This window comes from Neomonachus schauinslandi, chromosome 10 (assembly GCF_002201575.2).
Source record: "Neomonachus schauinslandi chromosome 10, ASM220157v2, whole genome shotgun sequence".
NCBI classification, from domain to species: Eukaryota; Metazoa; Chordata; class Mammalia; order Carnivora; family Phocidae; genus Neomonachus; species Neomonachus schauinslandi.
Window position 1 is genome coordinate 37,669,411 of NC_058412.1, and position 13,013 is coordinate 37,682,423.

At 43.7% G+C, this 13,013-nt stretch overlaps 1 protein-coding gene across 1 annotated transcript in view; it reads right to left on the reverse strand.

Annotated features, from left to right (window-relative positions):
* Positions 1 to 1,565: 1,565 nt before the first annotated feature.
* Positions 1,566 to 13,013, reverse strand: part of RPIA (ribose 5-phosphate isomerase A) — a 29,898-nt gene continuing 18,450 nt past the window's right edge. The window contains exons 5-9 of the mRNA XM_021697531.1: positions 11,189 to 11,253; positions 9,715 to 9,783; positions 8,855 to 8,996; positions 7,226 to 7,325; positions 1,566 to 1,887 (exon numbers count right to left, since the gene is read on the reverse strand). Of these exons, the coding sequence (XP_021553206.1) occupies positions 1,790 to 1,887; positions 7,226 to 7,325; positions 8,855 to 8,996; positions 9,715 to 9,783; positions 11,189 to 11,253 (474 nt within the window). The 3' untranslated portion in view covers positions 1,566 to 1,789. The remainder of the gene's footprint in view (positions 1,888 to 7,225; positions 7,326 to 8,854; positions 8,997 to 9,714; positions 9,784 to 11,188; positions 11,254 to 13,013) is intronic.

Genomic DNA, 13,013 nt, shown 5'->3' on the forward strand with positions numbered 1-13,013 from the left:
TTGTGGTTTTTTTTTTGAGAGAAGGAAAACCTCACATCAATGCTCATATGGACTGCATTCTGGCCACAGGTACAAACGCCCTGAAAGCCACTGAGAATGTCCATGTGACATGGAGCATGCAGGTGTTTCTCAGAAACCCAGCTTACCTTTGTTATCTTTATCCCTGATTAACCCCTGCCACAAGAGCTTGAAAGGATTTCAAAAATGAGTTCTATCAAGTTTTCTCGGCTAAGATCTAGTGCCCATTTTGTGCAAAACTTATCATCTAGACCAGAAGAGGCTTGAAAATGAAAGTGCTCCTAACAATAGGTTTCCTAACAAAGTGTGAGGCAACATTTTTAAAGAGCACTTGGGAGTGAAGAGAAAGAGAAGGAACGTGGCAAGGAAAGAGAGCCTCCTTAAGGCAGGTTCTGTTAACTTTCATCCGGCCACCTAATGGATTAGCAGGGGCTGAGATCTCGGTAGTTACAATCTCAGGCTCCGACCCGGGTGCGCGCTGAGGGAGATGAAGGCCCTCAGCATGAACACCTCACAGCCTGGGCTCCTCAGGCGCACCCGGATCTACCACCGAGCTGATGGCAGCCTTCCCTCTCCCCGTCTGGATGGCGCACTGCCCACTGGGCACACGATCTGAAGATCAGTGAGGAGAATAAAGAGGGAATACGAGGAACCTGCTTAATGCTCGCCAGCTTCTGGGACTAAGGGTTGGGGACTAATACAACACTTGGGATACCTGGTGACTTTTGTTCAGCTGAGTTATCTTCCATTAACAAAGAAAATAAGGTCTTGTTTGACAAAAGTCTATGGAATGAAACTGACGTCTAGGCCACCCCAAAATAAAGGAAGTATTTACCTAGTCTTTGGCTCAAGATTTCTCGAGTGAATTCCACCCCCTATCAAAGATCCAGTGTAAGCTGGTGTGCAAAATTGATCCCTATTTTACTGCAAAACTACTGCAAACAGTAAAGACAAAGAGTCAAAACGGCACCATACTGTTTTATTTCAACCCTCAAACAATATAAGGAAATGACAACTTCTGACGATGAACCATGCGAGTAATAATAAAGGAACAGGAAAAATATTAACCAAAAGACGATTACTCAAAAACAGTTCACATTCCACAGCAGTGCTTTGGCAGTACTGGCAAGTATTTCTGGCCAATGGTTTCCCACGACAGGGGGCCTAGCAAAAGAACACCATGTTCTCCATGACAGTTTACACTCTGAGTCACTATACACCACACCGCTCCACTCGACAGACTTTGTAAACCTCATCTTAAAATGTATATCTAAGGATTGTGCGTGATCACAACAAAAACAACAAAACAGTGTGGTAGAAAAGTAAACTCTAATGTTTCCAGTAAGGCATCAGGGAATCACTGCTGGCCGGGCCCTTCATTTTACCAGTTTAAAGAAAAGTTTTGATTTACATTTCTCAGCAAACCCAATATTCAGAAGCTTAACCAGCAGACTCAAGTTAAAAGTTTAAAAGACAGTCCCTTTTTTTTTTTTTTTTTGGTAAATGTTTCATATAAAACATGAAATCAAGTTCTACTTTAATAAAAAAAACTGAGTATTTTTAATAGTAAAAATATATATGTTTATATTTCTCTTTTTAAAAAGACATTAAATAACAATACTTCAGAAGGCTGGAGTTAATCGCCCCAACCCCCACCCTGCCAGCTATCTGCCTGGCACAGCTAGCTGCGTTAAGGCAAAGGCTCCTGGAGAGGCATGTCCACCTCAGCTGAGGGCTGGGGGCTCAATGAACACATTCCGCTCCTGCAGGGTCAATAGAAAGGCTTCTCCCTCATGTTCACAGAGCCGTCCTGCATCCCAAAGTAGACTCTCTCAGCCATGTTAATGAAAAGGCCTGTGTCCACCACGCCTGCAGGATGAAGGATGGAAAAAAAGCATTAAGTTTCAGCTTCCCAAGGCAAGAAGAGAGTCAAGGATCATACGCAACTATTATGAGCAGCACTGGACAAATGACAGATCTGAAGTCTTTCCTCTCTCAGAACAATGAAGAGAGATTCAGATTATTTTTATTTCTTCTTACAATCCCTTTCTCTGCTGCCATCTTGGCTTTCTACTATACCCAAATGTGCCAACTTTTTTCCTGCCTCAGGGCCTTTGTTCATGCTATTCTGCTTGCTGGACTAGTCATCTCTGAGCACTTCAAGGAGAGGATTCTTCTGTCCTTCAGATACAGATGACAAGTCATCTCTTCAGAGAGGTCCTCCGTAACTACTCTAAGTAACCCCCACTCCCAGTTATTTTCCTTTTCTCTTTAAATTGAAGTATAGTTGATATATAATGCTAGATTAAGTTTCAGGTATAGAGTATAGTGAATCAACAATTCTGTACATTACACGATGTTCACCGTGGCAAGTGTAGTTTCCATCTGTCACCATATAAAATTATTACAATATCATTGACTCTTTCCTATCCTGTACTTTTCATCTCCGTGATTTACTTATTTTATAACTAAGTTTATACTTCTTAAACCCCTTCACCTATTTTGCCTATCCCCCCCGTCCCTCCCTTCTGGCAACCAATGGTCTGTTTCTGGTTTTTTTTGTTCGTTCATCTGTCTTATTTTATAGATCCCACATATAAGTGAAATTATATGGTATTTGTCTTTCTATGAGTTACTTCACTTAGCATAATACCCTCTAGGTCCATCCACATTGTTGAAAATGGCTCGATCTCATTCTTTTTTATGGCTGAGTAATATTCCATTGCACATATATACCAAATCGTTATCCATTCATCTGTCAACAGACACTTCTGTTGCTCCCCATCTTGGCTATTGTAAATAATGCTCCAATAAACACGGGTGCATGTATCTTTTCAAATTGCTGTTTTCATTTCCTTTGGGTAAATACCCAGCAGTGGAAATTACTGGATCATATACTTCTTAATCTTCTGAGGAACCTCCATATGGTTTTCCACAGTAGTTACACCAATTTACATTCCCACCAAGAGAGCATGAGGGTTCCCTTTTCTCCACATTCTCACCAACATTTGTTTTTTGGATTTTTTTTAACATTTGTTATTTCTTATCTTTTTGATTCTAGCCATTCTGACAGGTGTAACGTGGTATCTCTTTGTGGTTTTAATTTGCATTTCCCTGATCACTAGTGATGCTGAGCATCTTTTCATGTGATTGTTAGCCATCCTTATGTCTTCTTTGGAAAAAATGTCTATTCAGGTCCTCTGCCCAGTTTTTAATTAAATTATTAGTTTTTTGTGTTGAGTTGTAAGAGTTCTTTATATATTTTGGATTTTAACTCCTTATTGGATATAGCATTTGCAAATATGTTCTCCCATTTGGTAGGCTGCCTTTTCATTTTGTTGATGATTTCCTTCACTGTACAAAAGCTTTTCAGTTTGGTGTAGTCCCAGTAGTTTATTTTTGCTTTTCTTTCCCCTGCCTGGGGAAAAGATCCAGAAAAAAATGTTGCTAAAGCCAATGTCCAAGAAATTACTGCTTCTCTTAGGAGTTTCATGGCTTCAGGTCTCACATTTAACCCATTTTGAGTTTATTTTTGAGTGTGGTATAAGAAAGTGGTCCAGTTGTTCCAACACCATTTGTTGAAGGACTGTCTTTTCCCCATTGTATATTCTTGCCTTTTTTGTTGCAGGTTAAATTGACCATAGATGCCTGGGTTTATTTCTAGACTTTCTATTCTGTTCCACTGATTAATGTGTCTTTATTTGTGACAGTACCATCCTGTTTTGATTATTACAGCTTTGTTGTATATCTTGCAATCTGGGACTGTGACACCGCCAGCTGCGTTCTTCTTTCTCAAGATTGCTTTGGCTATTTGCACACCTAATTATGCTCAATCACACTATCAGCCTTAGAAGTTTTCTAAGAGTGTAAGAGGATATTTGCAATGCATATATCCAAAAGATTTGCACCAAAATATATAAATAATTCTCCAAATCAATAAGATAACCTAGTAGAAAAATGGGCCAAAGATTTAAAGAGGTACTTTACAAAAGAGGCTATGTAAAATGGCCAATAAACTTAGAATGGTGTTTAAACTAATTAGTGAAGAGAATGCAAATGAAAATGACAAGATAACCACTACACACTCACCAGAATGAATATATAATGAAATTTTACTAGAATGCAAAGACACTCCCACTCATAGACAGCAGGAGTAGTACACTAGCAAAACCACTCAGGAAAACATTTGTTAGTACATCTTCTAAAGCTGAACATATTCATACCTAACAATCCAGCAATTCTACTCCTAGGTATATATGCAACTGGGAGGCACACGTGGTCATCAAAAGACATGTATACAAGAATGTTCATAGCACCACTTTTCCTAACAGCTAAAAACTGGTAACACCCAAATGCCCATCAAGAGTAGAATGGCTATACAAACTTTTTTTTTCCACACACAACTATGATGGAATACTACTCAGCAATGCAAATTAACTACAACTCTAAGCAACATTTACTGAAAATATTTACATATATACACAATACCACAATGAGATAATGCTGTTCAACTATCAGGAAAAAAATCTGATGGACGAGTGTGTAGGGGAAATTGTTAGTAGAGGGGTAAATTGGTGCAATAATGGAGGACAATTTAGCACCATCTAACAGGGGAAAACGTAGAGGGAAGAAGGAAGAGACTTCGCCATTTACTCTTGTAATATTGATCAATGTCAATTAAAAAGAATTTTAAGGGGCACCTGGGTGGGTCAGTTGGTTAAAGCATCTGCCTTTGGCTCAGGTCATGATCCCAGGGTCCTGGGATCAAGTCCCACATTAGGCTCCCTGCTCTGTGGTAGTCTCCTTCTCCCTCTACCCCTCCCCCCTGCTCATGATCTCTCTCTCTCTCTCAAATAAATAATAAAATCTTAAAAAAAAAAAAAAAAGGATTTTAAAATTGAAACTTCGCAAGACGGCTCCCAATACATAACAAAAAAAATCATCTATCAGTGAGGAAAAGCCATGAAGCAGAGAAAGGAGGTGCTGAAACATAGGTCCCTGGCACGTCACTGCAGCAACTGAAGCTTCCCAAAGGAAGCACAGTGGCCATGCAAGACCCATCCATTCCAACAATTCTGTAATACAGGTGATAGCTCCGCCTGATCCAAGAGAAAGTCAAACCAGGTTCAGAAAAGGCTTCAGAGAGAGAGCAGAGATGAATGGCAGGAGCCAAAGGTCTGATCTCAGAGCACCCCCCTCTTCAGGTTACTGACTACCCCAGTAGTGAAAGGGCAGAGGTGGCTCACTGTGAGCATGGGGCTCAGAATCCACGAGCTTTGGCCCTTCTATAATCTCTGTGTTCTGGGTGGAACCCAATGGAACATCCAAAGGAGGGAGTGACCAGCCAGGCACCAGTCCAGCTGAACTCTAAGTGTCCTCACACACACAAATGTACGTGGGGCAAGGGCAGGGCAACAGGGATGACAGGGAAACTTGCCCTGCTTCCCTTCCCTGGGTTTTGGTCCAGCAGTATCGTAACAGACCAAATCAGGGAAAGAAAAGAGAAAACAGGAGAGGCAATGAACCACACTGATGCTTCTGGTCGCATGATTTAATATCTAGCCTCTTTTTTCATTTTCTTCAGTTTAAGTTCCTACTAAGATTCTGAACTTCTCTAGGCTGTAGCTTCTACTTACTGGGGCAGAGGGCAAGTATAGCAGAGACTTCCTCATGAAGGACAGCTCAATGTCTCAGTAAGCCAAGAAAGGTCTGAGCAGGAGCAACAGAGCTACCTAGTGGGCACTGCAAGAAATCCACCTACAGAGGAATAGCGCCCACACTGGTGAGCTGCTTCCTATACAATCCTCTGGGTTTACCTACATTATCATCGGGGCAAATGCTCCCCTTTTACTAACAGTGACCTCTCCTCCATCTTCTCTTCCTCTTGCCCTCTCGGCTCATTATTTCTTCTATTAAATGAGAACACTAAGTGAGAGAGAAAGCATAATTCAACTCCTCTTTTTTGCTTATTAATAAATCTGTGACAACACTGTCAGTCTAAGACTAAAACAGCAGACTAAGGTAAGGCTGGAAGAATTAGCTCCTTATTACATGGCATATATTCACACATTTTCATTCCCAAATAGCATTGATTACTTAGAATCTAGCACATTTAATTAATGGTGACAAAACTATCCTTTCTTCCTAGGGATTTATTCATTCAACAAACAATACTATCCTTTCTTCCTAGGAATTTATTCATTCAGCAAACACTCCTTTATGCTCTCAATACCATAAATAAGACTGATGTCTCTCACATCTGCTTCCTCCATCTGATCCTCTCGTATGGGCCTTCAATACCTCCTCTGGCCTGGACGCATAACTCACCTCTACACTGCCCACCCAGCCTTACCCAAGGCCCCAGATCCCTATTACAAGCATTAGAGGCTCTCCCACCCCAACTGTTCATGTCATACCACCCCTCCTCAACCTGGCACTCAAAGAAGGACTAAAGGTTCAGGGTCTAGAGGCAGACAATCCAGGGCTCCCCTCTTGGCAATGCAGCCCTTGGCATGTCCCTATCCTGCTCTGTAACGATCTCATCCAACTGGAGAATCAAATGAGACATTTTTAAACACTTAGTGCAGTGTCTAGATGACACTATGCTAAGGCATAGGTCAAGCCACCTCTCCTCCGGGAACTTTCCCACACTCTCCAAAGGAAGCAACGTACATGCACTGTAGACTCTTGGTACTTCTCTAGCAAATTTAGCACATTCCATCTTATTTGTAGGCATGGCTTCTACACAGCCACGCACAACTCTCCTTGAGGCAGATTCCATGCTCTAGGATGGGAACATTCCCTATTAACATGCAGCGCAGCACCTGCGTTACACCCCCACTACACAAGAAGAGAGCCCCCAAAATGAAAGAGGCTACAGTCAAGCTTCTAGAAGGGAAGGCTCTATGCAGACAGGATGAGCTTATTTCAAGGCAAACCCCCTCTGAAACTCCATCAACTCCACGCCTATCCCAACTGAAACGAGTTGTGAAATGCACAGCCAACAAGCCACTAGGTAAGCAATAACTATTCCTGGGGGGTGAAAGCAAAGGCACAATGTCAAAAACTCCAAGCATGGTACAAAGGAAATTTTTCTTTCCAACCAAGTCTTACAAAACCCACGCCCATCATGCCGCCTATGGCCAGAGGCAGGGGACAGTTACAAAGTGCTTGGGTGTCTATGCTCAATGAACCCCACTCACATTACCTGGGATCATTTTGATAGCTGTGTTCACTTCACTCCATTTGTGCACCCGATCAAACTTCCAGTCCAGGATAAAATTCCCATTATCCGTCACCACAGGACCCTAGAAGGTATAATTTCCACACTTACAGAGGCTGTAGATACAGGTAGGCAGAGACGGGCAGGAAAGTGAAGGGGATGCCCAAAGACAAGTATCTTAACTAACCCGCTCCGGCCAGTACTCCCACCTCAGCTTTCTAGAAGGCAGTGCTACTGGCGTCAGAATTTGAGTCTTGAAGCCACACAGATATAGAGGAGGCTCAGAGGAGTCATTAACCTCTGTGAGCCTCAGATTCCTCAACTCCAAAAAGGGGATAATGATACATACTTGAGAAGGCAGCTTATGCATAAACCACATGGATAAGCATTTACCACAGTGAGGACTCACAGGAAGGGCTCAACGATTCTTAGCTATGGTTAGAATGAAAAACTACAGCAACAAAAGCAGACGATCCACACGGTGCAACGTTCTCACCACTTCACATTAGGTGCCCAGAATGCAAAATAAGGCAGTGCTATCGCCCCTATCACTTCCCCGAGCAGGCACTCCCACCAAAACAGGAAGCAGAGCTGCGTTCTGGGGGCAAAAAAAAGCAGGGGGTAGTTTTAGATAGTTAGTCCAAAATTCCTAGAGCACCAGAAGGCACTTGGGACCACAAATGTTGACAGAACACCACAGTGACAGGCAAGGAAACTAGGCCGCTCCTGCAGGCTGGAGGCGAGGGGGTGGGAGTTCAGTGAAGAGCCCCAGGAAGGCAGGATGCTGGCGCTCTTGTCTGGAGTCGCCCCGGCCATGAGAGAGAACCTCCCTCTCCAATAGTCTCCTCCGGGCTCTTCAGCTACAGAGGGAACCAGACTCCAGAGCTCTGTACAACCACTAGGATTAGGACTGAGTTTTTACAAAAAACAACATCAATATAAAAAAGGCATCAGGGTAGAGTTACAGATCATTCGTTTTCTCTTCTGTATCTTCCAAACCTGTTATACGGTTATATCTATACTTACAGTTAGTTTTTAGGTTATTACTTTTGCTAGTTTGTTTATTTAAGTGGAAGAGGGAAAAAAAAGTGCAGCCCACTTTAGAAGCTGAAGAGAAACATTTCCACTAAGTTTCTGGAGCGTATTCCTAAGGAGGGGTTCACATCCCCCAGGAAATTCTACTTCTTGTCACATTTAATAACAGAATGAAATAAGAGGAGAAAAGGAAAATTATACCATGAACCTGGAAAACTTCCTGCCCCGGGGTGCTTCCCAAAGCCCATTTTTAGCCACCATGAAGCCCTGCAGTCCAGACCGCAGGTACAAAGATCCAATCACCTGAGGAGCATCAGACTCCAAGGGACCGAAAAAAAGAATCAATCCCCCACTTGTACAGAGAATATGTGCAGCATTAAGTGTGGTAATATCTACATGAGTTTGAATATAGAAACTAATAAAGCTAGTACTCTAAAAATGAACCAATAATCTGATTAAAAATAAATACATAAAAGCTGACTACCCAGGCTATGCAACAGAGGACCGCTACTGAAGCAAAAAGGAGGACACCACACCGAGAACCTGGAATGCCCTTGGGAAACCTCCCTGGCCACTTACTGCCTTGTTGACGGCCATTCGAAGTTCAATCACGCCCCCAAACTTCTGAGTCACAGCTCGGCTCACTGGGACATAGGCCATTGGGATGACCTCAATGGGGATTCCCTTGTGCCACTGATCCCCGAGGTTCTTTGAATCTTTCCTGGGAAGAAAGTCAAAAAATACAATAAATATAAATAAGCTCAATGGTATAGACAAACACCAAATTCAGACATAGTGAGTGGGCAAGGGCAGAGAGCAGGGACAAACACAGGGCTTCAAATGTTTTGGCTATGTTCTACTATTTAAGAAATGAGGTACTTGAAGTAAATATGACAAAAATGTTAAAACTAGGTATGACTGGCTTGTGGTTATACAGGTATTCATTATTTATGTTCTTTCTACAGCTATAATATCTCATAAGTAAATACAATTTTTTTTTTTTTTTTTTTTTTATTCACATGCTTAGCACAAGCACCTTCTACCAGACTCCTTGAAGGAGAATCTGAGAGCCTGGTCAAAGACTATGCACAACAAAGGTCATGTGTGAGCCCAGAGGAAGCAGGGCATGCTGAGTCACTGCCCATGGGCAGGGCCTGTCCTTCCCCTGAGGCTCCCTGCAAGGATCAAATGAATGATATATGAGGACATGCTCTTGTCACCAGAGTGACAAGCTGTTTCCTCCTCCTCCCAACGGACACATAACAATATGTACCTTCAGCATGAAAAAAGAACAAAATCCTCCAAGACACTGCCCTCAGTCGCCATCTGTCTCAGAAAGTCAGACAGCCCCTCCCTTTCTCTATTTCTTCCTCTGTAAAATGGGGATGAGGTTGGGGTCTGATCTACCTCTCCAGTGGACAGAACACTCGACATTGTACCTGAAGTCGGCGATCACAATGAAGCGACTGGCATAGCCAGCCACAATTTTCTCCTGGGTCAGGCAGCCTCTGGGGATAGGAAGAGGCAAATGAACACAGGGTAGGAAACAAACTCAATTTGAAAACTAAGGTCAGAGACAGTAAACCCAAATCCACTTAATGAGAAATTTAATTTGTAATTCTTAGAGGGAGATCCCCAACTCCACCATGCTGTGCAACAGACTAAATTGTGTCTGTCCCAAACTTCATATATTGAGGTCCTAACTCCCAATGTGCACTTGGAAGATGAGGCCTCCAAGGAAATAATTATGGTTAAATGTGGTTGTAAGGGGGTCCCTGGTCTGACAGGATTACTGGGTTAGAAGACAAGACACCAGAGAGCTCACGTGCTCTCTCTCCACCCTGAGGGCACAGTGACAAGGCAGCCAACTGAAGCCAGGAATCTCCAGAACTATTGAGAAATTGTTGATGCTGAAGCCACCCAGTCTACAGGATTTTGTTAAGGCAGCCTGAGCTAAGACGTGTTGCTTCTAGTAAATGGACTGCGAAAACATGAGCCTGAGTCGGGGAGAAATGGTTCCCAGTCAGGCCAGGCACACTCCTAAGATGCATCTATGCTCAGGGAAAGGTCATCTGAGCATGGCATGAATGGAAGGGTCTATAACGTGAGAAGGACAACCTGTCTGTCCACTATTTGACAGCTGGAGAGCACGGTGAGATGCTAAACATATTTTGTGTCACTGCAGTCTGCTTGATTATGAGAACCAAAAGAACAGGACTTCACCTTCTTCAACTCACCATTCCCTACCCACCAAATCAACATTTAAGAAACATTCACCAATAGGGCGCCTGGGTGGCTCAGTTGGTTAAGCGACTGCCTTCGGCTCAGGTCATGATCCTGGAGTCCTGGGATCGAGTCCCGCATCGGGCTCCCTGCTCGGCGGGGAGTCTGCTTCTCCCTCTGGCCCTCCCCCCTCTCATGTGCTCTCTCCCATTCTCTCTCTCTCAAATAAATAAATAAAATCTTAAAAAAAAAAAAAAAAAGAAACATTCACCAATAAATGTTTTCCAAATGAACAAATGAATATATATAACTAACTGCTCACAGAGGGAAAGAGCAGCTTTAAGGCAAAGATCACACACTAATGCCCACAGACCTAATAAACTAGCCCCAACAATATATTTGGTTTAATTCACACAGTTTTTAAAGTTTAAATCAGCAAAGGAAGCAGATACAGAGAACCCATTAAGATGAATAATATCACGGAAGAGGCGAGGCCGGGGTTCCTAGTCAGCAGACTGCCGCTACTCCTGACTAGAAATGCCAAGCCCTCTCTACAACCACCCAACTTCCTAGTAGAAAGACAAGCTCAAATACATCAGGGTGGCCATTTGTTTATTCTGCCTTCCACTCTGCTTTGCTAAGGATTAACCAGCAGATACTCTTCAGCAAGAAAGTCCCCACGACACTCACCCACCGCCCTTGATGAGATTGAGATCAGCATCTACTTCATCAGCACCATCAATGGCAAGGTCAATCTGTGTTGGGCGTGGAGGGGGGGAGGGGGGAGGGGGGAGGGAAGATACAAAACTAAGAGACTCTGTGCAAAGCTTGAACATGTAATAACTCATCAGATGCTTAGCAGCCCTATTAGCTAGGTATAGTTATTCCCATTTAAGCAGTCAAAAAACAGGCTCCGGGAGGTTAGGCTATTCCACTAGGGTCACCAGGAAAGAAATATGGGGTCTGGAAACCACACCTGGGTGCAGCTCTTACCCATGACATTACACTCCCTTTTCTCATTGATGGGCTTCTCTGTGGAGGAGCTAGAATTACTGAATACACAATCCCAATGTGGGTGACATCACCCCCAAGTACAGAAAAGATACATAGTACATCTATGGTATTAAAATTTCACTGGGGGGGGGCAACAGAAAAAAGGCTGAGAAACCCTGATTCAGAAGTCTCCATACTAATGTGGCAAAAAGAAAGGAAGTTTTGAGCAGACAGAAAACCCAATGAAGAGTTATAAAGCTGACGCACATTTGACATGATCTTCGATTGGAAATTATCCGAGGCACCCCCACTATGACCCCACCAAGGCACCTGTCTGGGCTTGCCCACTCCCACTGTTAGGAAATTGCACTACCAACCCCAAGAGCAGTCAGGAGTAAACAGGTTCATTCATCTTTCAAGATCTGAAACCAAGGAAGCTCCTGGACTCTGCATGGCAATGTGGGAGCCTTAAGTACGGTTATTTAAAACAGCAGTATGAAAAAACCTCAGGGTACAATTCAGTTCAAGTTGCCTGGCATGGCACAGGTGTAAATAAAGTGTACTGAGCTTCAGCTTCACTGTGCTTCCATCCTTTCACGGAGCCTGCCCTTGGTCTGAAGAGACAGCCTGCACTGCTTCTCCCCGCCCTGAACTAACCCCGGGGCCAGGCTACACGATGGCAACTCTCTGGGGCCCGGAAGGCTGCAACCTTCTTTGTGTGAGTTCCAGGCCCACCTTCAGCCCAAACCACTCTCCTCACAGTGCTGAACACTGATTGACACTCTGCCCTGGCTCTGCCCACAGAAGTCCCCCAAACGAGCCCCTCCCGTGGTTCTGACTCACCCTTCTGAGGCCCACATGTACCAGGATGACACAGGTTAGTAGACCAGGTCAGGACCCTCTGGAATGCTCGCTCCTCCCCTGGCCACCCTGTCTTCAGAGTTCTGCTCAAGTTTCTTCTTCTTCACAGATTACCTCTCCCCACAAACCCTTCTAAGTAGCACTGCTCCAGCACCAGAGGCATCTGAATTCATATTCAGGCTCTACCAGTTACAGGGAGTGTGGCTTTGGCAAATGGCTTGCCCTCTCTGTGTCTTTTTCACACCTGTAAGATGGGATGATGATGGTATACGCCCTCAAGACTACTGGAGATTAAGTAGCTGAATACACACCTAGCCCTTGGCATAACACGTAGTACACAGAAGGGCTCAGTAAATGCTAGCTATGAGTATGCTGCTCACCCTCATCAACCACAGGCTTCAACTAACTCCTCTGGATTGCCCATGTGTTCAACCGTCTTTGCCATAACACTTCATTGTAATCTGTTTCCAAATGTCCATGGCTGCCTCAGATAATTACTTCTTATCTGAACTCTTCTACTTCTGAACAAGGACCACAGGAAGCTCTGGGTTCAATCCCCCTTCACTACGCCCATACTGAGCCCTCAGGGTTAAACCACAGGGAATGTACTGGAAACTAACAACCTCTCCCCTCGTGACCTTAGCCAAATTTAATATTCAAA